The sequence below is a fragment of the Pongo pygmaeus genome, chromosome 4 (assembly GCF_028885625.2).
Source record: "Pongo pygmaeus isolate AG05252 chromosome 4, NHGRI_mPonPyg2-v2.0_pri, whole genome shotgun sequence".
In the NCBI taxonomy this organism is placed as follows: Eukaryota; Metazoa; Chordata; class Mammalia; order Primates; family Hominidae; genus Pongo; species Pongo pygmaeus.
The window spans coordinates 81932012-81959016 of NC_072377.2; the positions used below are offsets into that span (position 1 = coordinate 81932012).

The 27005-nt window shown below is 38.5% G+C and overlaps 1 protein-coding gene across 2 annotated transcripts in view; it reads right to left on the reverse strand.

The window, feature by feature from the left end:
- The window catches only part of AP3B1 (adaptor related protein complex 3 subunit beta 1), a 289899-nt gene extending 263871 nt beyond the window's left edge, over positions 1-26028 (reverse strand). For both annotated transcript variants that reach the window (XM_054487813.2, XM_054487814.2), the window contains exon 1: positions 24968-26028. In XM_054487813.2, the coding sequence (XP_054343788.1) occupies positions 24968-25095 (128 nt within the window). In that variant the 5' untranslated portion in view covers positions 25096-26028. The remainder of the gene's footprint in view (positions 1-24967) is intronic.
- Positions 26029-27005: the final 977 nt, after the last annotated feature.

Here is a 27005-nt window from a genome sequence, read left to right on the forward strand (position 1 = left end):
ACTCTTTGCTGAAAACCAATAGTTGTTTCAAATATATTCATTTTTAATTTACCTGTGTCTTCATTTACCTAGTTACCTGTGGCTTTCTAGCTTTGAGTATTAGGATACCAACTTTATTTTTACATAAGTGACATCTTGTGGTGTTAAATGGTATAACTTTTCCTTTCATGTTCAAAATAGGCCAGTTTTAAGTTTCAAAGGATAGAGAAGAATATATAACTGAACGGTTAAGGCAAATCTTACTATTACCAGGAAAGTCATTCTTGTTTTAGCCCCAGAATGAACTGGTAACTATAAGTGAAAAATAAAGTTTACCAGTTATATATAAGAACTAGGGATGTGTTAGGGCTATTATGTAGTGTAAATTACCTCTCTTTTTAATAAGTCGATAATCCATAACTCATTAAAACCTTCTACTCCTTCTAAAGACAACATAAATTAAGGGGAAAATTAAGACTACGTAGTGTTGTACACTATATCAGTGCTACTCAAAGTATGATCTGAGAAAGTCTGGTCCAAGAATCATGACTAATTCACAAATTTTTATTACTAACCCATGAGGAGATAGGTACCAAAATTCAGAATAAGCACATTGAGAAACATGACGGAACAATTTGACAATGTAATTTTATGTTTATTGAATCTAATGTAAAAAGTGGGGCTTGTATTTTATTTTGTGTGCCTTTTTCATTTTATTTTTCTTTAATTTTATTATGTTTTTGTCTGTTTGTTCTTTGTTTTGAGACAGAGTCTCATTCTGTCACCCAGGCTGGAATGCAGTAGTGTGATCTTGGCTCACGCAACCTCCGCCTCCTGGATTCAAGTGATTCTCCTGCCTCAGCCTCCTGAGTAGCTGGGATTACAGGAGTGCATCACCACACCCGACTAATTTTGTATTTTAAGTAGAGATGGGGTTTCATCATGTTGGCCAGGCTAGTCTCAAACTCCTGACTTCAGGTGATCTGCCAACCTTGGCCTCCCAAAGTGCTATGATTACCAGGCATGAGCCACCACGCCTAGCCCATTTTATTTTTCTAGTAATTTATTTTTTATTGTATTTTGTAGAAGTATCCATCAATATTGGACTGGAAATTTTAAAAAGAAAAAAGAAAGGACCTTTACCATTTGAGAGCCCCACACTACAAAGTTACCTTCTTTCTCCTCAAAATTATGGTACACCAAAATTTATGTACCATAGAAAGCAACACCTAAAACTTACATCCAGGAATGATGGACTGGAAAAGTGATAAGGAATAGCAATTTCCAATCAGAGATACATGCCCAAAAAAGGATGTATAAAAATATTCAACGAAGGGAAGGTTGGACCTTTATGGAGCCCTACCAAAAAATTCCAAAACACAGGCACCTCTTTAGGCATAGAGAACCACTCCAATAAAAGATGCTACTATCCAAGTGGCACACTGCAAATATGAATGGATGTGCAGAAAAAACGCTGGAAACAGAGTCAGAACTTACCATTTCCCAGTGCTATGTAGCCAAAGGGAGTGGCCCTCATAATAATAATGTTTTTGTGCAAAGCATTAAGGCTTAGGAACAGTTTCAGTTCACTTAGGATCTAAGCTTCCCTTGTAGAGTGCTCAGAACTTTGGCTCTTTCTGTTGACATCTGATAGCCATGACCACTACTCTTCCATCTTGAAATTCCCTCCTCCTTTTGATTCTGTAGCTCTATTCTCATCCGGTTCTCCATTCGCATTTGTGACACAGCAATGAACAAAAATGACAGAAAAACCCTTGCCCTCATAGGGATTTCATTCTATTAAGTAAAAGAAACAACAAACATAATAAATAAGAAATTTTTAAGTCATGAGGTAATACAGGGGGAAAACTTTTGGCACAAAGCCTCCACTTAAATGCAACAGTGAATAGAAACAAAAAACTCCATTGCTAGTGTCTTTACCTGCTCACCCATCTATTAACTTTCTAGGCAGGGCACAGTGGCTCAAGCCTTTAATCCCAGCATTTTGGGAGGCTGAGGCGAGAGGATCACCTGAGGTTGGGAGTTTGAGACCAGCCTGACCAACATGAAGAAACCCCATCTCTACTAAAAATACAAAATTAGCCTGGCATGGTGGCACATGCCTGTAATCCCAGCTATTCGGGAGGCTGAGGCAGGATAATTGCTTGAACCCAGGAGGTGGAGGCTGCAGTGAGCCAAGATGGCACCATTGCACTCCAGCCTGGGCAACAAGAGTGAAACTCCATCTCAAAAAACAAAAAACAAACAAACTTCCTAAAAGTCAGAATCATAAATTATCCAAATAAATATGAATATTCCTCCTATACTATTCACAAGATTAAAAAGAAAAAAGCCTACAGACCCTTCCTCAACTCTTGGTAATCTCATTTATCCTTAATTTAAAATGTCTCTCACACAGGGTAACAAACAACCTCTTAATTTAAAAATCCAAGGTAAAATCTCGTGAATAGTTTCAGATTATTCCTCTGTACTTGTGAGGACTAAACTCTCACTTTTTTCTCTCTTGCCCAAATTCCTAAGGGGCCTGAGGAGTCCTGCCCTACAAACCATAAATTCTCATCAGATGGATTTTAATTTAACCCTACATAACGTGGCTTACTTTCCAACCTGACTCTAGCATAATGTCACATGACATATAAAGGAGGCAATCAAAATATTTTACCCCAAAATATGCTTCTTTGCCATATTTGTGAACCGGCCCTGCAAAGCAGCCTTTTGTGGAAGAAAATCTGCATCTGTAAAGGATCTCTACATAGTTTCCCCTTCCAGGCTCTAACAATTCTAAAGAGATTAACTGAGAGTCCGGCACCTTTTAAAGATCTGAATAGGAAACATTTGCCATCTATTGTCTCTAAGGGCAGCCACCTAAGAGACTTCATAAGAACCTTGGTCTCTACAGCCCTTTATCCTAACCCAGCCACACCTTTCTCTTGATCCCAGGTTTTTCAATAACAACTTAACTCTTTCAAGTAACTGCCAATCAGAAAAATCTTTAAATCCACCTGTAACCTGTAAGCCCCCTGTTTCAAGATGTCACGCCGTTCCCAACTGAGCCAATGTATACCTCACATGTACTAACTGATGTCTTAGGTCTCCTTAAAAATATAAAATCAAGCTGTAACCCAACCACCTTGGGCACATGTTCTCAGGATCTCTTGAGGTCATGGTCACTCATATTTGGCTCAGAATAAACCTCTTCAATTATTTTATAAAGTTTGGCTCTTTCTGTTGACATCTGATACATATGACCACTACTCTTCCATCTTGAAATTCCCTCCTCCTTTAGATTGTGAAGCTCTATTCTCATGTGGTTCTCCATTCGCATTTGTGACACAGCAATGAACAAAAGTGATAGAAAAACCCTTGCCCTCATAGGGATTTCATTCTATTAAGTAAAAGAAACAATAAACATAATAAATAAGACATTTTTAAGTCATAAGGTGATATAGGGGGAAAAAAGAGGAAAAGGATACAGAAAGGAAAGAAGGAGGCAATTTTAATAGCACGGTTTGAGTAAAGTAAATTTTAAAAGTGACATCTGAACAAAGATTTTCAAATAAGAGAGTTAGTTATGCAGATATCATGGGGAGCAAAGGGAGACCAGGAGGATAAGCAGGTCAAATAACTCTAAAAGAATACAAGCAGGTCAAATAACTCTAAAAGTTTTTGGTGTTAACTCTGAATAAATAAAGAACTGCAAGTTTTGAACAGAGGAGAGTCATGATCTATTTAACAGGATCATTCTGGCTGCTACATTCAGAATATACTGTAGGGACTTCCATATCTGTCCATGACACTGTAGCTTATAAAAAACTAAAGCTGCCACAGAAAATAACGATAAAAGCTGAAATACATACATATACACACACATATGTATGCATATACATATACACACACACAAGTACTCTTAAGGGGCCATGATCCTTGAAAGAAGAGAAGCACAAAAAGTGAGCCCCTAGGCCAGGACGGTGGCTCACACCTATTAATATAATCCCAGCAGTTTGGGAGGCCGAGGCTAGTGGATAGCTTGAGCTCAGGAGTTTGAGACCAGCCTGGGCAACATGGTGAAACCCCATCTCTACCAAAAATACAAAAAGTAGCCAGGTGTGGTGGCATGTGCCTGTAATCCCAGCTGCTCAGGACACGGTGGGAGAATCTTGAGCGCAAGAGGGTAAGGCTGCAATGAACCATGATGATGCCACTGCACTGTGGCCTGGGTGACAGAGTAAGAACCTATCTCTCTCAAGGAAAAAAAAGAGCTCCTCATTCACACCAGCTTTTTTCCTCAGCACATTTCCCAAATTGCCATGTGGGAGAATAGAACCCAAGGAGAAGTCACAGTCTTAATAACTTGAGGAGACAAATGTCGAAGTCCAGGGCTGCCAGAGTGACTGAGACTTGAAGGACACAATTACAGAGGAGGGAACCAGAGACAAGGTACACAAAAATCTGTGTGCAAAATGTTGGCTACAATTCCTAAGGCAAGACACCAGGAAACACAACAAAAAACAGCAGCTGTCAAGTCTGTCCTCAGAAGACAGGCTTTGGTGAATGCCCTGGACTTTCCATTAAGATTACTGAAGGGCCACACAGAGTGCTAAGGAAGATGCCCGAGGAGTATAAGAAAAAGTTCCATAAACAAGACGTTAAAAAGTCTAAAACTGAGCTTTGACAAAATGAGAATGATCTGCTTACATTCTATTTGCTTGGCCGGAAAAAAAAAAAAAAACCCAGTCCTGTACCGAAGAAGCTATCACCCAAAGCTTCATCAATCATTTTTATCCTAAATACCTAGCATCTGATCAAAACTTACGAGACATACTAAAAACAGGATGAAATTACCCCCATCCAAAAAAGAAAAAAAGAAAAAAAAAAAACAGGAGCAGATCCACGAGTGACTCAGATACCAGAGTTATCACACAGGGATTTTAAAATAATTACAATTAATATGGTCAGGAAAATGTAGAAAAGATGGACAAAACAGTTGAAACAATACAGAAATCAACAATTAGTAGAATCCATACAAAACAATCAAATGAACATTCAGAACTGAAAAGTACAGTATATGAAATTAAGAACTCATTAGATAGGTTTAATGGCAGACTGGAAATAGGAGAAAAAAAGGATTATTGAACTTGAAGGCAGGTCAAGAGAAAATATACAAATTGAAGCACAGAGAAATAAAAGAATGGAAAAAATAGAACAGAGCATCAGAGGCATATGAGATAAAGTTAAAATTTCTAACATACCTCTAATTAGAGTTCCAAAGAGAAAAGAGAGAGTATGAAACAAAAGCAGTATTTCAAGAGATAATCGTTAAGAATTGGTCTGAACCTATGAAAAACATAAACCCACATATTTAAAAATCTTAGAAAAAAAGGACAAACATAAAACTACACCAGGTGCAGCATAGTCAAACTGCTGAAAACAAGAAACAATGAGAAAAATCTTAAAAGCATCCAGAGGCTGAGCACGGTGGATCGTGCCTATAATCGTGCCTATAATCATTCCTATAATCGAGCACTTTGGGAGGCCAAGGCAAGAGGATTGCTTAAGGCCAGGAGTTCAAGACCAGCCTGGGCACAACATAGTGAGGCCCAGTCTCTACAAAAAATATTTTCAAAAAATTAGCTGGGCATGATGGTACTATAATCCTAGCTACTCAGAAGGCTGAGGCAGGAGGATTGTTTGAGCCCAGGAGTTCAAGGCTGCAGTGAGCTATGATTACACCACTGCACTCAGCCTGGGTGAGACCCTATGTCTTTTTAAAAAAAAAAAAAAAAAAAAAAAAAGGCATCCAGAAAATTACCTTGAGACAGGAGTCAACAAACGTAAAGGGCCAGAAAGTAAATATTTTAAGTTTTACCAGCCATACCATCTCTGATGTAACTACTCAATTCTGCTATTGCACAATGAAAGCATCTATAGATAATACAAAAACAAATGGGCATGGTTGTATTCTAATAAAACTTTATGTACATAAACAGATGGGTGGTTTGCTGCTCCCTACCTTAAAAGGAATAATATTTCAACAGACATTATGAAAGCCAAAAGATATCGGAATGACATATTTAAAGGCCTGGAAGAGAAAAGAATGCCAACATAGAATTCTATACCTAGGATATTAAAAATATTCTTTATTTCACTAAAGATGAAATAAAGTGGTTTTCAAACAAAAAAAAAGCTGAAGATCTGCTGCCTGGACATAGGGTATCATTTCAAAAGGAAAATAATTTTACATTTATATGCAATTTATACGGATTCTAAATTTACAGTTTCCATATGTAAAGCAAATGCTGACAGACTCATGGAAGAAAAACACACATCCATAATCATGATTGGCAATTTTTTTTTTTTTTTTTTTTGAGACAGAGTCTTGCTCTGTCACCAGGCTGGAGTGCGGTGGCGCAATCTCAGCTCACTGCAACCTCCATCTCCCGGGTTCAAGCAATTTCCCTGCCTCAGCCTCCCAAGTAGCTGGGATTACAGGCACGCGCCACCCCAGCTAATTTTTTGTATTTTAGTAGAGACAGGTTTCATCATGTTGGCTAAGATGGTCTCGATCTCCTGACCTCGTGATCCACCCGCCTCAGCCTCCCAAAGTGCTGGGATAACAGGCATGAGCCACTGCGCCCGGCCACAATTGGCAATTTTAACACACCTCTCAGTAACTGGCAGAACCAGCAGATGAAAAATTCAATAAAGGTGTAAAAAATTCGAACAACATAATTAAACAACTTAAACTTACAAGCATATAACATATCCAATAACTGCAGAATAAACATTCTTTTCAATTGTACATAGGACATTTACCAAAATTGACTATATGCTGGATAAGGTTTCAACAAATTTGAAAGGTATAAGAATCAGAGTATGTGGAATCTAAATAGAAACCAATAATTAAAAAATAAAATAAAAACTAAAAAGTGCTCACATATTGGTAATTTTTTTTTTGATAGGGTCTTGCTCTATTGCCCAGGCTGGAGTGCAGTGGGTATGATCACAGCTCAATGCAGCCTCAAACTCCTAAGCTCATGAGATCCTCCCACCTCAGCCTCCCAAGTAGCTGGGACTACAGGCATGTGCTACCTTGCCTGGTTAATTTTTTTTTATTTTTTGTAGAGATAGAGTCTCCCTATGTTGTCCAGGCTGATCTTGAACTTCTGAACTCAAGCAATCCTCCCACCTCAGTCTCCAAAAATGCTGGGATTGCAAGTGTGAGCCACCATGCCAGCCTGCAACATACTTTGTGATTTGACAAAGTGCAACATTTCATAACTTGTGGGATGCAGCTAAAGCAATATTTAGAAGCAAATTTAGGCTGGGGGAGGTGACCCATGCCTGTAATCCCAGCATTTTGGGAGACCAAGGCAGGAGGATCACTTGAGCTCAGCAGTTCAAGACCAGCCTAGGCAACATAACAAAGACACCATCTCCACAAAAAATCCAAAAATTAGTTAGACTTGGTGGCATACACCTACAGTCCTAGTTACTCAAGCGGCTGAGGTGGGAGGACTGCTTGAGCCCAGGAGTTCAAGACCAGCCTGGGCAACACGGCAAGACCCTTTCAACACTAAAAAATCAAAAAATTAGTCAGGCATGGTGGCATGCACCTTTAGTCCCAGCTACTCAGGAGGCTGAGGTAGGAGGACCACTTGAGTCTGGGAAGCTGAGGCGGCAGTGAGCCAAGATCGTACCATTTCACTTCAACATGAGTGACAGAGCAAGACCCTGTCCCTAAAAAAAAAAAAAAAAAAAAAAAAGAAGAAGAAATTTATATTTCTAATTACAATACAAAATCAGAAAGATTAAAAATCAATGATCTAAGTTTCCATCTCAGAAAGCTAGGAAAAAAAAACAGCAAATTGAACTCAAAGTACAAGTAATAAAATAATAAAGATACAACAAGAATTTAATAAAACAGACTAACATGTTTTGCATTTATAGTATATTATTAACTTATTTAGCTACCTGGTATTATTTTCTGAAGCTTATATCTTATTTTAGTATCACAAAGCCTCTATGAAACAAAATTACAATAGAGAAAAATCAACAAAACTAAAAGCTGATGTCTATTTCAAATAGGTTGTTATGAAGACTTAATAAAATCATAAAGCACTTATCACTGGGCCTAGCACATTTATTTATCCAACATCCATTATACGCCAGAAGCTGCTCTAAGTATTGAAGTCCCTGATATTCTAGGACTTAAATTTTAACAAACAAGGAATTGGTGGGAGGGAGTTTAAGGGGAATGACAGGAAAAAAAGGAGAAGAGAGGGAAGAAAAGAGGGAGAGAGCGAGGCAGAGAAGGAAGAAAGCAGGGAGGAAGAAAAACATAAAGAAAGATCAGATAAGTAGTACACAAACAATTAAAATAAGGAATGCAATAAAGTAAGACTGGGTGACCACAAAAGACATCCATGGATAAGTGATCAGAGGTCTCGAAGTACAAGGAGACAACCAAAGAAATTATACAAGATAACAGGGCAAGAACAAGCTTGGCTATAAAGAACCCAAAAGAAGATCTATGAAGGTCCTCTAAAGATAGGCTGAAGCAGGTTACATTCCTTACCGGTCCATAACAGATATACAATAAACATTAGTTGAAAAAACAAATGAAAGCAGGCTATATACTAAACTTGTTTCTTAGAAAGATACAGAAGAACCTTTTCACTGTAAAGTCTCAAAACGATCCATGATCCCAATAAAAGTTAAAAACCAAGCATATATCTTCCATGTCTTCATACCATTCATATGCGTATTAAAAGACATGATGTCATACAGACATCACAGGACATCTTCATATTTGCCATGATCTTTATCAATGCCCTCAGCTACTTGGCCTTTTGGTAGGCAGCAGGAAGTATGTTTTACCTTTGCTCAGGAGATTAGGAATGTCTTCTAGAATGTGACTATTCAGTAGTATATTTGTTAATGTTTCCTTTTATTGCTTCTGAGACTCCCCCAATCTTAATCTTCTATACAAAGTGACATTTTTGGTTTACAGTGCTTTTAAACAGTGAAAAGGAACTTTTTGCCTGTTACAAATTTTATGCGTCAACATATATAAACTCAACTATGTCAGTGGCTCTATGAGATTTCCTGTAAAATTTTTTCCTACAAATAGATAAATTCACACAGATATGCAAATACTTATGTTGAAATATTGTTTATATGTGATGAAAAGTGAAATCAATCAAATGCCCCTCCAAAAGGGGACTAATTAATTATGAGGAACTATTACACAGTGGTTTAAAACAGGGGTCCTCAACCCCTAGGTCACAGAACATTACCCATCTGTGGCCTGTTAGAAACCAGGATGCCACACAGCAGGCAAGTGGCAGATGAAGAGGAGTGTTACTGCCTGAGCTCCACCTCCTGTCAGATCAGTAGCGGCATTAGATTATCAGAGGAGTGCAAACCCTCTTGTAAACTGTGCATGCGAGGGATCTAGGCTGCACACTCCTTACGAGAATCTAATGCCTGATCTGAGGTGGAACAGTCTCACCCCCAAACCAACCCCCACCCCCTTCCACGGAAAAACTGTCTTCCATGAAACAGGTCCCTGGGGACTGCCGGTTTGGCGATTGCTGGTTTAAAAGATTAAAATGGTATCATATGTTGATATGGAAAGATCTTTTAAAATATACCAGGTGAAAAGCAAGATACATAGAGAATAGTATATATATGATCGTTTAATTTTTTTTAAAATTTTCTGAAAGGATACATAAGAACTTGTTCTTTGTAGTTACACATGAATGGGAGGTATGGGATACGGGATTGGAGGTTATATCCTTTCCACATCATTGACTAACTTACCGCTAACATGTCTTGTGTTTATAACATATTATTAATTTATTTAGCCATGTGGTAGTGGTATTATTTTCTGAAGCTTATAACACTGTCTTATTTTAGTATCATAAAGTCTCTATCAAGTGTGTGTAGCTATTATTGTTCCCATTTAATAGATGAGTAAACCAAGTCTCAGAATATATAAAGGTAACATAAGTACAAGATTACACAGCATGTGAGAAATTCTAAAATCACATGCCTTTTATGTATATCATCATAAAACCAGGGAATAGCAAAGCAAAGAATTAAATTTCAATCTTGTTTTGAAATTCAACATTCTTCCTATTCACCATACTACGCTGTCAATTTCTGCTATAAAGCTGACTATATTAAGAATATATTTCAATGGCCGGGAACTGTGACTCAGGCCTGCAATCCCAAGAGTTTGGGATGCAGAGGTAGGAGGATCGCTTGAGCCCAGGAGTTCAAGAACAGCCTGGGCAACATAGGGAGACCTAATCTCTACAAAAGAAAAACATGTATTTTTTAATATATTATATAAAATTTATATATATTATATAGTAAGTCCTATATATATGTATATATAGGTGTATATATAGGACTTAAATATAGACATATAGGACTTAAATATATATATATATTAGCCAGGCATGGTGGTGTACACCTGTGGGCCCAGCTACTCAGGAGGCTGAAGTGGGAGCATCAGACCAGGAGGTTGAGGCTGCAGTGAGCTGAGATCATGCCACTGCACTCCAGCCTGGGTGACAGGGTGAGACTCTGTCTCAAAAAAAAAAAAAAAAAGAATATATTTCAAGAACTATAAAGTAATACCTTATAAAAGGTATAAAATCCATAACCTGGAGTGTCATCCCCCTTCCTACTTAATCTATAATCACAAGAAGAACTTTTCTTTTAAACTCAAAATTTTTATGAAAAGAAAACTGATCACTAGAACCATAGTAAACACTGATCCTAATTATTCTCAATGGTAGTCTAAAACATCTGTGATACACTTCTGTATAAGTCAAAATAAATTTTATTTTCACTGACATTACTTTGACTGTATTTGGTTAACATTATCTCATGTAGATTCATCAGCTCAAAATTAATTAGTATTACAGAATAGTGTATTCCGTCCAAACAATTCATCTTTGTTGGCTCACACAGCTCACTGCTATTGGCATGCCACAGTAATAATAGGCATGGTGCCACAGTAACAGATGGGCATACACACAAACATGCCAAAGAATCCGTTTGTGCATCAAGTTTGAGTATTAGTATTAGATTTTCCTCCAAGAAATTCATAAACTATAGTAGAGGAAATATAAGTTTTCTATAACTGTGTTAATAAGATATGCCAACTCAAAGCTAGATTAATTTTTAAATTCTTTAAAACAACAACAACTTTCCAAGGCCACAGAAGGCAAGTTTTCCATCTGATGAGTTTGGATCAGCATTCTGTACAGGGAATTCAGGAAACCAATATGCAATGTCTACCTTTGTCCCTGAAGCACTTGGAAATCTCAGTAAAAAAATTAGTTTTTAAAAAGTCACAGGGCAGTATTGCAGATGAAACAGTTCTAGACATCTGTAGCACAACAATGTGAATATAGTTAACACTACTGCATTGTACACTCAAAAATGGTTAAGATAGTAAATTTAATGTTATGTGTTTTTTTTTTAAAGTCACATGGTCCCACCAAGTTTCCTGATGAAGGCTATGTAGAACCAGAAACAGAAAAAAAACAAATCCTACAAATTTGTACTTGACAGGAATAGAATCTAAAAGTGCAAATCACTTAAGTTTCATGTGATTATTTTAAAGTATGCTATCACTGAAAAACAATTCTCGGCCAGGCGCAGTGGCTCGCGCCTGTAATTCCAGCACTTTGGGAGGCCAAGGCAGGTGGATCACCTGAGGTCAGGAGCTCGAGACCACCCTGACCAACATGGCAAAACCCTATCTCTACTAAAAGCACAAAATTAGCCGGGCATGGTGGTGCATGCCTGTAATCCCAGCCACTCGAGAAGCTGAGGCAGGAGAATCGCTTGAACCTAGGAGGCAGAGATTGCAGTGAGCCAAGATTGTGCCACTGCACTCCAGCCTGGGCAACAAGACCAAAACTCTGCCTCAAAAAAAAAAAAAAAAATTCTCATCTATAGTTAATTATCCCATTATAACTTATTTTTAAAAGACTGACTAACTTATTTCCATGTGTAGTTTTACACTTTTGAAACATAAACATATCCTATTGACCAAACTATATTGAAACTTTTTTTTATAGTTTTGCTACATGAATGAAAAAGTTTTACAATACTAAGAATGCTAAGAAAAAAATCATTTGCAGTCACTATCATCCAAAATTATTTAAGTCATATACACAGTATCAAAATAGATGGGACTCTGTGTGTATGCAGAAATAGGAGAGAGGAGAAAATAGGGATTTATTTAATGGGTACAGAGTTTCAGTGGTGCATATAAAAAGAGTTCTGTAGAGGGATGGTGGTAACGATTGCCTAACAACATGAATATATTTAATGCCACAGAACTGTACACTTAACAATGGCTAGGTTGCTTGATACCTTGTCAAATAGGGGAAAAAATGGTTAGGATGATAAAGTTATTCAGGTGTATTTTACCATAATTAAAAATAAAAGAGAAACTACTCTAAAAGGAAAAAAAGCTCGTTAGACTCCATGTCTCCCTGCAATAACCATCCTTTCTCCTCCACCTGAAAGCCAAAGTTCTTCAGAAAAGTGATCTTCTTTTACTCACTTCTCGCCCATCCACCAATGGACTGCCATCTGATTTCCACACTCAACATCCCTTGACACTGCTGTCACCACCACCAAGGTCACCAACAACTGCCTTATCACCAAACTGCCTTACCATTTTACTTGATTCCACATCAGCAGCTGGCACTGCTGACCACTTAGCCCCTCCTCTTTTTATTTCTGTTAAAGCAAAACATACATAAACCTGTCTTCTTTTAGGAAAAACGAGAAATAGGCTGCTTCTTCAAGAACAGCTTCAAAGCCACAGGATACAAAAGAAGACTGAAAATTGAAAAAAAAAAAGTTTAAAACAAATACACTTTCTACTCCTTTGTACTATAATCATTGTTCCCAAATCCTTGATAATCACACAGAAGAATCAGTGCTTATTAATTTCATTTATTTTTATGTGGTGCCACATTAAAGGTACTTTGTATTAAGCTGGTTCAAAAGTAACTGCAGTTTTTGCCATTAAAAGTAAATATATTTAGTTGTTTCAAACGCTTGTGAAATATAATCCAGAAAAACTGAAGTTTGATGAAAATTTGAAAATTAAAAACATAAAGCAATGGTTAATGTGAAAATTAATAATTCTAAAATTATAATAGCTTAAAAAAAGTACATCATATTAAAAATAAAACAGGCCAGACATGGTGGCTCATGCCTGTACTCCTAGCACTTTGGGAGGTCGAGGCAGGAGGACGGCTTGAGCCCAGGAGTTCAAGACCAGCGTGGGCAACATATTAAGACTCTGTCTCTACCAAAAAAAAAAAAAAAAAAAAAAAAAAAAATAGCTAGGCATGGTGATAAATGTCTGCAGTCCCAGCTACTCAGGAGGCTGAGGCAGAAGGATCACTTGAGCCCAGGAGTAAGCCATGATAGGGCCACTGCACTCCAGCCTGGGGCACAGAAAGAGACTGTGTCTCTTAAAACCAAAAAACAAAAATGAAAACAAAACTTTAACTAACTTTAATGGTGTTATAATGGTAATCATAATTACTATGTTTATTATGTACCAGGCACTATTTATATGTTAAATCTTTTAATCCTCACAACTAGTCAATGAGTGTAGGTACATTATCATCCTCATCCCCATTTTACAGATAAGAAAACCAAGGGCAGAGAGTTGTAAAATAATCTGTCCAAGTACCATTTATTAACTCTGTGCATTTTCACACCCAGGAACAGTTCCAGAGTGGGTGTGTCTAACCGTCATACCACACTGTCTCAACAAACCACACAATAAACCATTTATTGGCCATCTTCCTCCTACGAAGTAGGAAGTAAGTTTCGCCCTTTTCTTATACCTTAAACACAATTCAAAAACTTATACAATCAACTTTCATGGTTTCCCCAAACTGAATTCTCCCTTCTTAGTTTTCTAAGTAAGTTCCAATTCTCCTATTCTCTTCAATGCAGACTTTACTAAGATTCCTCACTGGCCTTCTCCTCACATGCCGCACACACACTTTCCACTCAATGGCTCCAATTACAATGTCATCAACTAATGACTCCCAAATATACATCACCAGCCTAGGTATCTGTCTTGAATACCTTATCTATCTATCTAACTGCTCAATGAATGCCTATCAATTCAAATTCAGCAGATCCAAAATGGACTTCAACACTTAACACTCCTCACTCCAAACTTACTCTATCCATCCGTGTTCCCAGTATCACAGAATTCTAGCATCATTCACATACTTGTCCAATCCAAAAACACTGGTGTAGCCAAGGTGATCTTTTTTAAAAATAAATCGTTTTATGTTGCTCCTATACTTTAGTACTCCTTACTGTGCAAACCTTCATGATAAAATCCAAATTTCTGATCATGGTATGCAAAACTCTTCATAATACAGACTCTGATTACCTCCTAACCATCTTTCACCAGTCAGTCCCTCATTTCCTCCCAACTGTGTGCTCTCGCCACACTGAATTGTTTCCTGTTCCCTAAGTAAGCCATAAATCCTTGCCTCTAAACCAGCAGTATCCAATAGAATGTTCTGCATTATCCAATATAGTAACTGCTAGCTACATCACATACATGAAATGTGACTAGAGTGGCTGAGAAATTAAATTAAATTTAAATAGCTACATTTGGCTAGTGGCTACTATATTGAACATTACAGCTCTAAACCTAGGTATATGCTATTCTGTCTGCCAGTGTACACAGGTATGTGTGGAAAGTCCTCATTACTGCTACTATCTAACATCATTAGTATTCATTCTTTTGCAAGGTTATCCTATTTATGTAGTTAATAATTAATAAGGTCCATTCTACATAAGATACTATTTAAATCCTTTAGTGGAGCTAGCTACATAACCTCATTTGTATACCTTAGTTGTTTACTTTCCTAATAGCTAATAGATAGTAATTTAATTACAATTTGTCCTAAAAGGACTATCATTTTAAGAAATGTGCAGGCTCCATGCATTGGTAAATGAAACAAGCAAATTATAATGTCATATTATAAAAGCATATAGCTTTGCTCTAAAAACACATGATATACACACACACACATAAAATATATATGCAAAACAAAAAAGGCTAAAAGATATATACTATATTAACCAATTTCTGCTGGATGTTGAAATTCAGATTGTTATTTTTCAGCTAATCTGTATCTGCTAAGTTTTCTAGAAGGAAAAGGGGATATCAGCAATTCTCCAGCAATTTTCCTTCTCTCTACTGCATCATCTATTTTCTCTCCTCACATCAGTTGGTTCCATCAGCAAACAAGATAATACAGTTTCTCCTACCTTAAGGAAAAATTCCTTGACATAACATTCCTCTCCAAGTGCTGCTCCGTTTCTCTGCTCTTCTGTACTTAAAAATATACTAATGGCCGGGTGCGGTGGCTCACGCCTGTAATCCCAGCACTTTGGGAGGCCAAGGCGGGCAGATCACGAGGTCAGGAGATGGAGACGATCCTGGCTAACACGGTGAAACCCCGTCTCTACTAAAAATACAAAAAAAATTAGCCGGCGTGGCGGCAGGCGCCTGTAGTCACCAGCTACTCGGGAGGCTGAGGCAGGAGAATGGCGTGAACCCGGGAGGCAGAGCTTGCAGTAAGCAGAGATCGCGCCACTGCACTCCAGCCTGGGCGACAGAGCAAGACTCCGTCTCAAAAAAAAAAAAAAAAATACTCACTACAATTCTTCTTCTTCCTTCTCTCTTGAGCCTACTCATGAGGCTTTCAGCCCCACCAGTGCACCTAAACTGCTTGTCAAGGTCACCAAAGTCCGCCCAGTGACAAATCCAAAACTCCCTTCTCAGTAATCATCTTACTTGACCTATTTGTATTATTTGACACAATTACTCCAGGAATGTCCCAGGACTGACTGACTCTGACCTGTTTCTACACTCACTTCCTCAGTGTCTCATCCAATCCCATGATACCTGATGACTCCCAAATTTATACTTCTAGCGTGACTCCTCCTCTAAGCTCCAGACTCTGATATCCAACTGCCTATTTAGTATCTCCACATGGATGCCTAATCGCATCTCAGACTTAACATGCACAAGCTCTTGGTCCCCTTCCCCCTTTAAAAAAAAAAACAAAATTCTTTGCACAATATTCTTCATTTTAGTTGACAGCTATTCCAAACTTCAAGCTGTGTAAGCAAAAAACTTTGTATCCACCCTTGATATCTTTTCTCCCACACACATATCACATCCAAACTATCAGCAAATCTCATTGGCTCTACCTTTCAAATATATCCATAACTCACCCACTTCTCTCCACTACCACCAATCTGATCACCTTCTCTTGCCTGAATTACTGTACTAGTCTCCTTGCTGGTCCTTGCCTCAAATCTGCAGTCCACTCCTAGTTCAAGAGGCAAAATGTCCCTTTAAAGGGTAAACAATCATTTCACCCCTCTGCTCAAAACTCTCCAAATGGCATCCCTTCTCACTCAGAGTAAAATCAAAGACCTTACAATGATTTTACAAGGCCCTACACAATCAGGTCTCCACCTTCCACTCTGCCCCTTATCTCTCTGCTCTCATATTTTACTAATTAATTTCCCCCACATCCTTCTTGACCACATTCTCAACCTAGGCTTTAAAAAACTTACAGAAAACCCATTCCAAGAATAAAGTTGGGTGATGCCTAGCTCTGCCAACCTATGATTTTGGAACCACCCTACTATGGTTTCAATATGTCCCCTCCAAAATTCAGATGTTCAAACTTAATGGCCAATTTGATGGCATTAAGAGGTGGGGCCTTTAAGATTTAGCCATGAGGGCTCCTCCCTTCATGAATGAGATTAAGGCCCTTGCAAAAGAGGCTTCACAGTCTTCTATTCTCTTGCCCTTCCACCTTCTGCCCAGTGAGGACACAGCATTACTCCCCTCCAGAGGATGCAGCAACAAAGGACCATCTTAGAAGCAAAGAGCAGCCCTCACCAGGAAACTAAACCTGCCTATAACTCAATCTTGGACTTCCTGGCCTCCAAAAATGTGAGAAATAAAATTCTGTTCTTTAAAAATTACCCAGTCTCAGGTTTTTCATTATAGCAGCACAAAACAAACTGAGACAGGGCCTTATTCATTCTTCTCTCATTTGTCCAGCTACCATGCTAACTCACTCAGCTGAATTAAAGACAGTGGACTTCTAATTAGGTTGGTTCCTATCAGCAATATAAATAATCAATCCATCAATAAACAGATATTGGCTATAAACTCTTCACTTTTGTAGATCTATTAAGTCTTTCCAGCTGACATGCTAAATAAGCCTTCTCTAAATACACGAACCAACGTTATTCACAATAATATGAAATAGAGGAAAGTCATTTCCTTCTTGATTATTCTACTTTAAGCTCTTCATTTTAAATTTTGAATTTGGACTGCAGGCAATTTGTTTTTGTCAGTAGTTCATTTATATACACAAGTGCAATACTGTCAAGTTTTTTCACTATAATACATTTGTCATTCTATGAGCATTTATAACTTTTCATGCAGCAAAAAAGAACATTTCAACCAACCATCTGTCTGCCTTTTTCGTGTGCTTTAATCATTCAGCTCTGGTAATGTTGCTCCAAATACTAAATATTTTTTTAAATAACATAAAATCTCACATCTTATGATTTAATGGTAAGGCCTGAAATTTAATTTTCAGATTTTTCTCCTCAAATTTTACCAGATCAGTGATTTTAAAAATAACACATCCTACTGTCAAGAAAGAATATTTTCTTGGATATTTATTAAGGCAAAATGTAGAAGTCAGAACTGACTCTCCTTCAAGGAGATATGCAAGCAAAGCAAAGTAAGATGAAAGGTTTTATAATCTGTTGGAAAGTAAGACTCTGTTTACAGGCAGTATTTCATCAAATCTCTATTCAATGTAGTAAAATCTTATTTAATTTGAAATATATTTCAAGAATTAAATTATAAATGGAAACCTACTGCACCACTGAAATGACAATCCTTAATTTGAATAGTTGGCCCTTTGTAAAACTAACGGTTTTATTTTTATGAAGACAAAAACAACTAGTTCAGCTGCTAGGAATGCACTGCAGATACTAGTATACAGTTTCTTCTTTTATTTTTAGTCACCTTGGAACAAATGCTGAAATTTAGTGAAAAATCAATAAAATACTAAAATTTCCTAATAACTTAATGTAGCCCTAGTTAAAAAAAAAAGTAGGATCCAGTTTACATATATAGCAAGCAAATATGTTAACAGCTCTAGTACCAGATGTAATGACCATAAATTTCAATTAGGTAAACATAATTAACAAGACAGATCAGTTATCAAAACTGAAATTATTAGAACGCAAGAGATTTAAATCTTCAGAACTTAAAGATGATCAGATGTATAACAGTATGCTAACAAAATCATGACTGCAGCATATTTTCATGGCAGCAACCCTGAACTCCTGAGCACAAGAGAAAGGAATTCACAATGAAGGAGGAGCCCGTGCCTCTTCATGTCATGCTTATGACTTAGGGCACCAACATTTTCAATGTCTCCAACTAAAATGTCCTTAACATTTCAAAATTCCAGCAGTTCCATTTTCTTCAGTAAATCACTGTTTACACAAACAAAGGCTTATAACAAATAATTTTCAATAGGTATGTCACACTGAAAAGTTGAATTACACAATTTAACACTAATTGTATACATGAATTACTGATGGTTAGTTCACATTAGCCTTACCTCTCCAAATAAAGTCTGAGTTTCTTAAAAACAAGATAAAGATCTTATAATTGTTATGTATTTTTATGGTGAAAACACAGAGGAATTAACTATACATATGGAATAATCCAAGATTTGGAGGTAAAGATGCCTTTGAAGACTTGGGATAAAGACTAAAAATCCTGATTGTAAAGTTCATTCCATACCTACATGACAATTCTGAGTCAGTTAACCCTAACTACAGCAAAGACCCAAGTGAACCTACACAAAATTAGCTTCAGGGTGATGCTGTAATACAATACAATGGAGATACCAGATGAGGGTTTCCTTCTGTATAGGGTCCACGGAATCAGTCATGCTTCATTTTTTAACAACACTGGCTAATGAGAGAGCAAATGTTAATGGAATCTAAATCACTGAATTGAGTAAAAGGATCTGAAAATATTTTATTAAGCAAAATTATAAACCAAACACTTTGCTAGGCACCTTCACACAAATCATAGTCTTTAATATGAGCAGAATGTGTGAACGATTTATCTATATAAATATTTAAGAAATATTCACTGAGCAACTACACAAACTGAAAATACACAAATGAGATAAAGTTTAAATGAGAAATACTAGGATAAGCAAAAAGAAAGTAGAGCGAGCTCTAAACAACTAGACCGTGAAAAAATGTTAAATGAAAAAAAAAAAACCAAAAATATGGTACAGACACTAGTTAAAATTAAGTATTAATAAAAAATGGACTTAAACACAAATAAGTTTAGAACCCCATAGTGAGACACAATGACTCTTTGAGGTATGTCAAATATAATGCGTTACTATTAATAAAATTGTATTTTTAATAAAGTATATTCAATAACATCCCTCAAAGTAAATGAATCTCACTCAGCTGCATTTCTATATGCCTTCCAGAAAGATACAAAAAGTAGTGGAGATAAAGTCAGAGTTGCTATAATTGCATACAAACCACAGACATATGTAATCTTCCTACTGGACTCTCCTGAGAATCACTGATATTAAAGGTTAAGAATGAATGTAATAGAATTTTCATGTTTGATATTGTAAAGTTGACAATGAATAAGATTTAAGTTAAAAAATAAGTCAGGCTTCACTGATGCAATCCAAATACACTGGGTTGCATTACTGAATACAGGAAAGCATGCAGTCCTTTGCTTGGATCTAAATTAGCTCTTTGAATCTAAACAAATGAAAAGCCCACCCCGATTTAAACAGGGAGTAAAAATGCTACCTTTCAACGTCTGCAGGAGGTACTGCATTGCTAAGTTACTGGCTGCTAAAGTCACCTTTCAGTTGTTAAACCCAAGGGCCTCTTTTCAGCCTTCATTCTATTTGCCCTTACTCTACAACTCCTGACATAGCTGAACATTTCCTTCTTTTAATTTTCCTGTTAGCATCTTCTTTTTTAAACCTTCCTGTGGTTTCCCACCCCTCTGAGCTCAGTCTCTTTTTCTAGTTCTTCCATTCATACTTTATATCCTGGTGTCCCCTAGGTTTTGTCTAAACTGCCTCCTCGTCTAACAGGAAAAGTCTTCCCTGGGTGATTTCATCTATTCCCATACTTTACTACCTACTATTCGTAATTGTGATGTCTAAATATCCATCTCATTTGAACATACTTTTTCTTTTGCAAATCTTCTGGTTTCTACATACTCTGCCTAAAGAATCCATCTTTCCTCCACCTGGCAAAAACCTCAGGCTTTAAGATCTAAAGTGTCACTACCTCAGTGAAGTCTTCACCAACTTTCCCAAACAATGTTAGTTAATATCCTAGTTTAGAAATCACTTTGAAGTACACCATCTTATGAGATCCTCAAAAAAGAGGCAAGTATTATCACATCCTGTCTAGAAATGAGGAAACTGAGGTTTGAAGAGATCAGCAACTTGAACAAGGAAGCACTACTACAAGTGGAAAACATCAACTTAAATCCAGGTCTTCTGACTCTGGGCCCAGTGTTTTTTTTTTCTTCTTCCCATTTTCATTTATAGAGACAAGGTCTCACTATGTTGCCCAGGCTGGTCTGGAACTCCTGGGTTCAAGCAATCCTCCTGCCTGGGCCTCCCAAAATGCTAAGATTACAGGCAGGGGCCACCATTCCCAGCCTCAGTCTTCCTTCTAATACACCATGATGCTCTCAAAAGAAAAGAGATTTACAAATTTAGTAGCTTTACTATTGTAATTAAGAAAAATGAATTAGTCTTGTCTGTTTCTAGAAATTAATTCCTAATTAAATGTTTAATCCAGTAACAGAATTATTAAAATTATTTTTAATTATACGCAGACATACCCAAATTGGTTAAAAGAAGTTTGTTTTTTTTTTTAAATGAAGAAAAATAACTTAGAAAAAAACAGAAACAATAAAAGTTGAGAACCTTTTAAAAAGAAGGAAGGGGCCAGGCACAGTGGTGCACGCCTCCAATTCCAGCACCTTGGGAGGATGAGGCAGGCAGACTGCTTGAGCCCAGGAGTTCAAGACTAGCCTGGGCAACATGGCAAGCCCCCATCTCTACAATAAATACAAAAATTAGCTGGGCATGGTAGCATGCACCTGTAGTCCCAGCTACTCGGAAGCCTGAGGTGGGAAGGATCACTTGAGCTCAGGTGGTTGAGGCTGCAGTGAGCCACGATCGCACCACTGCACTCCAGCCTAGGCAACAGAGTAAGACATGTCTCAAAAAATAAAAAATAAGAGTACAAAAATAAGTTCTTTACATTTTAAATAAAGAAATTGAAAATCTTGAAGCCAATAATCTAATACACAGGCCTTTTTAGCCAATAAATTAGGTATAGGATCTACTTTCATAAAGCCATCTAATTCTGGTTCTGTTTGAAGGGAGGAGAAGATAAATAATATTGATAAATAAGATTAAATTCAGAAAACAAAAATCACCGATAATACTATGACTAGGAAGTACCTAGGCATCATTGGTTAGTGAAGGATCAGAGAACACAGAGCTCTAGGCCAAGAAGCCAAAGAGCAGAACAGTAGAGGGAGTTGCAGCTGAAACATTACCATTTTGCAGTCATTGTAGAAAAGACAGGTTCAGGAGACTGATCAACGGTTGTTAAATGTAGAAGTGGTCAATTTAAAAAAGAGCAAGATATCTGCATGGTCTCAGTGTCTCCCCACAGATAATTTGAAAAAAAAAAAAACAAATGACACAACAGAGAAACTGGACAACCCTGTGACTAGGAAAATTAACATCATGAAGATGGACACCCTATGCCTCCAAATGTAATAGTTCAAGAAGCACGCATCACCTATGGTAGTATCCCAGCCAAGGATACATAACCTGAATCTAAACATGAGGAAACACCAGCAAACCCAAAAACTGATTAACATAAAATAAAATAATAGGCTTTGCAATCCTTAGGTATGTCAAAGTCATGAAAGACAAAAAAGGCTAAGGAACTATTCCAGATTAAAGAAGATTAAAGAGACATGGCAACTAAATCAAATATATTATCTTGGACTGGATCCTGTACTTGAGGAAAAAAATGCTTGGGGAAAAAGAAAACACTTTATTGGAACAAATGATAAAATTAGATTACATACTATAGATTGTACAGACATTAAATTTCCTGAATACATCAACACTGTAGTTGCGTAAGAGAATATCTTTGTTCTTAAAAATTACACATTAAGATTTTAATTATAAAAGAACATGATGTGTACAACTGAGTCTCCAATGGTTCAGAAGGCATAATAACATGAATACATATATGTGCCTGAATATGCATGGGGAGAGTGAGTGACAGAGAGAGTAAGCAAGCAATGTAGCAATTTTTTTTTAAATTGGTAAATCTGCAAAAGGGTAGCTCTTTGTGTTATTGTTGCAACTTTTTTGTAAACTTGAAACTATTTCATCAGAGTAAACCATTAAAAACCAGAGCTGAGGAATAGGGTAAGCCTTAAGTTTTTTACATAAATTTTGTCATTCGATTTTTTTTTAAAGGCAAGTAATATTACGGTTTTATAAATGAGAAAATATGGACTCAAGAGAGATTTAATGACCACTTCCAGAACAGGGGTCTCCTTGTTTCTGTACAATTCCATTAGATTGCAGGTCAATAGCCAAATGTTTCCAATCCCTGGAAGCTTCTCTGGTGGTACTACTTGGAGCTACTATTTAAAGTTTTAAACCTTTTTGTGAGTTGTATGCACTCACTAATAAAAATACCATACATTTCATCAAGTAGTAAGTAGCACATCTAAACGTTTGAGAGAATGGGGTCTAATATTAGAGCCCCTGAGTTCAAATTCAGGCAGTGCAATGTTCTACCTTTGTGGCCTTTTGCAAGTTAACAACCATGCTCCAATTTCTTCACATGTAAAGTGGGAGCAGAGAAGTACCTGGTAATAACTTGCAGGGTTGTTTAGGAAAACTGAATGAGATAATAAATGTAAAGTGGTGTGCACAAATACTCAATAAATATCTTTCGGGGAACACAATTCAACCATGGTTATTTGCATATATTACATATCACCTCTAATCAATTAGCTACTTTCATTTTAAATCCAACCTGTTAGGTCACCTCAAGAGCACTGGTCACAGAGTCAAAGCCATAAGTTTTTTTTGTTTTTTTTTTCCAAATCAGGTCCAAATTTGACAAAAATCTTTTTCTTTTTTTACTTTTTTTGAGACAGAGTCTCACTCTGTCGCCCACGTTTGAGTGCTGTGGCACGATCTCGGCTCGCTGAAGCTTCCGCCTCCTGGGTTCAAGCGATTCTCCTGCCTCAGCCTCCCGAGTAGCTGGGATTACAGGCACGAGCCACCACGCCCGGCTAATTTTTTTTATTTTTAGTAGAGACGGGGTTTCACCATGTTGGCCAGGCTGGTCTCGAACTCCTGGCCTCAAGCGATCCGCCCGCCTCACCCTCCCAAAGGGCTGGGATTACAGGCGTGAGCCGCTGTGCCTGGCCCCAAATCTGACAAAAATCTAAGAGAAAACATCTTAGATGTTTACAAACCATAAAAGTAAATTAATTTGCAGAACAGATTGATGCCAATATACAGGTTAATTCAGTCTAAACATTTTGCCAACAGTAGAGGCAACAAGCTCCGTACTTGCTCTAGAACAATGGATCATCAAATGCATACAATGAAAAATGAAATCAGTTACCTTACTTTTAAACTTTTCTAACCTTGGGAAAAAGGAAAAGATTCTATCTTACATGCTATATATATGATTTTGATCCTCAATACAGCCAAAATGTAATCCCAATTTGAAGTAGTAGCACTTTCTACACTACCCAATATTGTTAGTAACGTTTAATTTAAATTTTAATTATACCCTCTAACAGATCTGCAAAGCTACCAGCACAGCTATTCTACGTTAATTTAGCATGAATTTAGTGACAGACTATTATGTGACCATATTGCTTAGTAATGAAAGATTTAAAATAAGAGAAATGTAAAAATGATAATTCCGGTAAATGAAACCACTACCACCACCCCAATACCACTAACCCACCCCCCAAAACAAACAACTTGGGATTTCTTTCCATTTCTCGGTGATACTTTTTACAAAACAAAGTGTACCTTATTTAACATTCGTTTTTAAAATTCACATTATTAATCTGTAAAAGTTTTGGATTTGTTCACAGTAACACTTTTAAAATATTTTCTATTCATATGCTTATTTTGGATTGGTGTTTTTGTCTGTAATGCAAAGGACATAATCCAAGAACATTAATACTGGTATAAACCAGTTTGTCCATTCAAACAGCCTAAATCCACCTCTCTGCTCCTACACTCCGGGGTCACAAAATAACTTCCCACCAGCAACACTCGCACTCTCACCTTCACCAAAACACTCCTTTCACCCTAATCAGGGAATGTATCAAAGTCTGATCCGCCGAACGGTAAATAAACTAGAAGACTATGCTCAAAATTCAGACTCCTGAGCCCAGCCCAAGTCCAATTCAATCAGTGTCTTCAGGGATGGGATCTAAGCTCACCAAGTGGTTTCCTTTTCACTAAAGTTTGAAAACTACTAGAGACCCTACACACATTCGCCCCAAACTCCCACAACTCCCACCACCGCCAACCAACTCCACCCACCCACCCGCGGGACACGTTACCGCCCTGCCCTGCTCAGATCTCAGGGCGACCCCGCTCCTCTCCAGGGAGCCCACCCCGGCGCCCACTCCTCCGAATCCCCAGCTCCTCCCTCCCATCCCCGCACCCCAAACCTTTCTCCTCACTTCTTCAAATCGCTGCTAAAGAGGCCGAAGGCCCCCGAGGGGGAAATGGTTGAGGTCGCCTCCTGACCCAGCTCCGTCGCCTCCCCTCCTCCGGACTGCTCATTGTAAGAAAAACTGTTGCTGGACATTGCCGCGGTGCCGGCGGGTGCGGGGTTGGTCCTGCCGGGGGTTCTCTCCAAAAGGTTCCAGTCCAGAGGGCACGGAACAAAACTAGTTCTCGTACCGAGGAGCGCGCGCAGGCGCTTCCGGACTCGTCACGGCTCCCTGAGCCGACCTCGCAGTCCACCCCCTGCGCATGCGCAGTGTGCAGGCCGGCTGGATTCCCACCCGGGCCGTGCAGGCCTGCGCGGACTTTCCTGCTCCGGGCTTTAGAGGTGGCTGAGCTGCTGCGAGCCGGGCTGCGGAAGGGGAGGGCAGCCGGTGGCTAACTGCCCGGCTCCCGGCCTGTTTGAGGTGTGTCGTTGGAGAAAGATACCCATTGCATCCATGTTGATCCCTTAAGGAGTTTCCAGAGCCCAGACAGCTCTTTGCTATACTTCTGTAAAGCAATAGTTTTCAGATTTCTCCGGAAACGCTATTTAGCACGCCAGATCACCTTTCCTAAACCCATCACGATCGCTTTTCCTTTTCTTGCTTGTTTCGGCTACTCTCCTCCATCCGGCTTTGCCTTACTTTCATATCGGCCCCGAACAACTTTTCTCCTAGACTTTAAGGAGGCTTCTCCCAACGATGGTTTGGAGGATCCGCACAGAAGCGACCATTCCGTCTTCGCAATGAAAATCTTGGGGGCAGACCGGGCGCGGTGGCTCACCAGTAATTCCAGCATTTTGGGAGGCCGAGGTGGGCGGATCACTTGAGGCCAGGAGTTCGAGACCAGCCTAGGCAACATAGCGAGACTCTTTCTCTGCAAAAAATATAAAAATTAGCCGGCGTGGTGGCACGCGTCTGTGGTCCCAGCTGCTGAGGCTGAGGTGGGAGGATCACTCGAACCCAGAAGGAGGGGGTAGCGATGAGTTGAGATCTCGCCACTGCATTCCAGCCTGGGCGACAGAGCGAGACCCTGTCTCAAAAAAATGAAAAAGAAAAGAAAACATCTTGGGGCCACCAGTTCCCGTTTGGAGCTGAAGTGGTGCGTCCTATTGGCGTCTAGCTACCAAAAATAAAATGGACCACCTCGCGCGCCAGTCGTGTCACTCACTAATATGCACTAGGGAGCCTAGGCGGGATGTTGCCTGGCCCCGGAGTAGCTCTCTCCGGGTACTGGCACCCGAGAAAACCTCTTTCCCGGGGTGCCTTCCCCCAGCCCGCCTTCTCGGGTGGGTTTCAGCGCCTTCCCTCTCTTCTCCCTAGTGCCTCCCGTCCAGGCAGGCATTAGCACCCAAAGCCCTGGCGGCCAGGTACTGAAACTGTCAAGGGATTCTACCAGGTAGAACGCGAACCTGGAGGCCGGCCGCCTCTAGGAAGGCGGTGGGGCGTTTTCAAGGATGAGAGTATGATCTCCAAGTTTCAAAAGGTCACTGTGGAAGCACGCAAGAGCGTGGCTCTGGGTGGGAGACGAAGGAACGTCCTCCAAACTTCATCGTCTGGTCAAATATTGGCAGGTTTTTAATTCAGCTGTTAGAATACTCCTCCGGAGATCCAATGATGAGCACCTAAAATGTGTTGTTTGTCAATATTAATCATATTAATTAATAGAATTTCACCTACAACTGACTATTGATGATGAGGATGAGAATGATGATGATCATAGATAACTATATATTATTATATAATACTTAATATATACCAAGAACTATTCTAAGTAGCTTTACATATATTAATAGTAAAAAGAGCTAGGCTTTGATTACTTTATTTGTAAAATAAGAACATTGATATACACATAGCCTGGAAAATCTCGGACACGTACCTGATTATAGAATTTCTTGGTTTTAGAGCATGTGCACTTTTACCAGATATCCTAAATTTTTTTCCAGCATACTTTTAGCAGTGTGTAATCTTCTTTCTTCACATCCTCACAAACATTTAGCTTTCTAAAAAT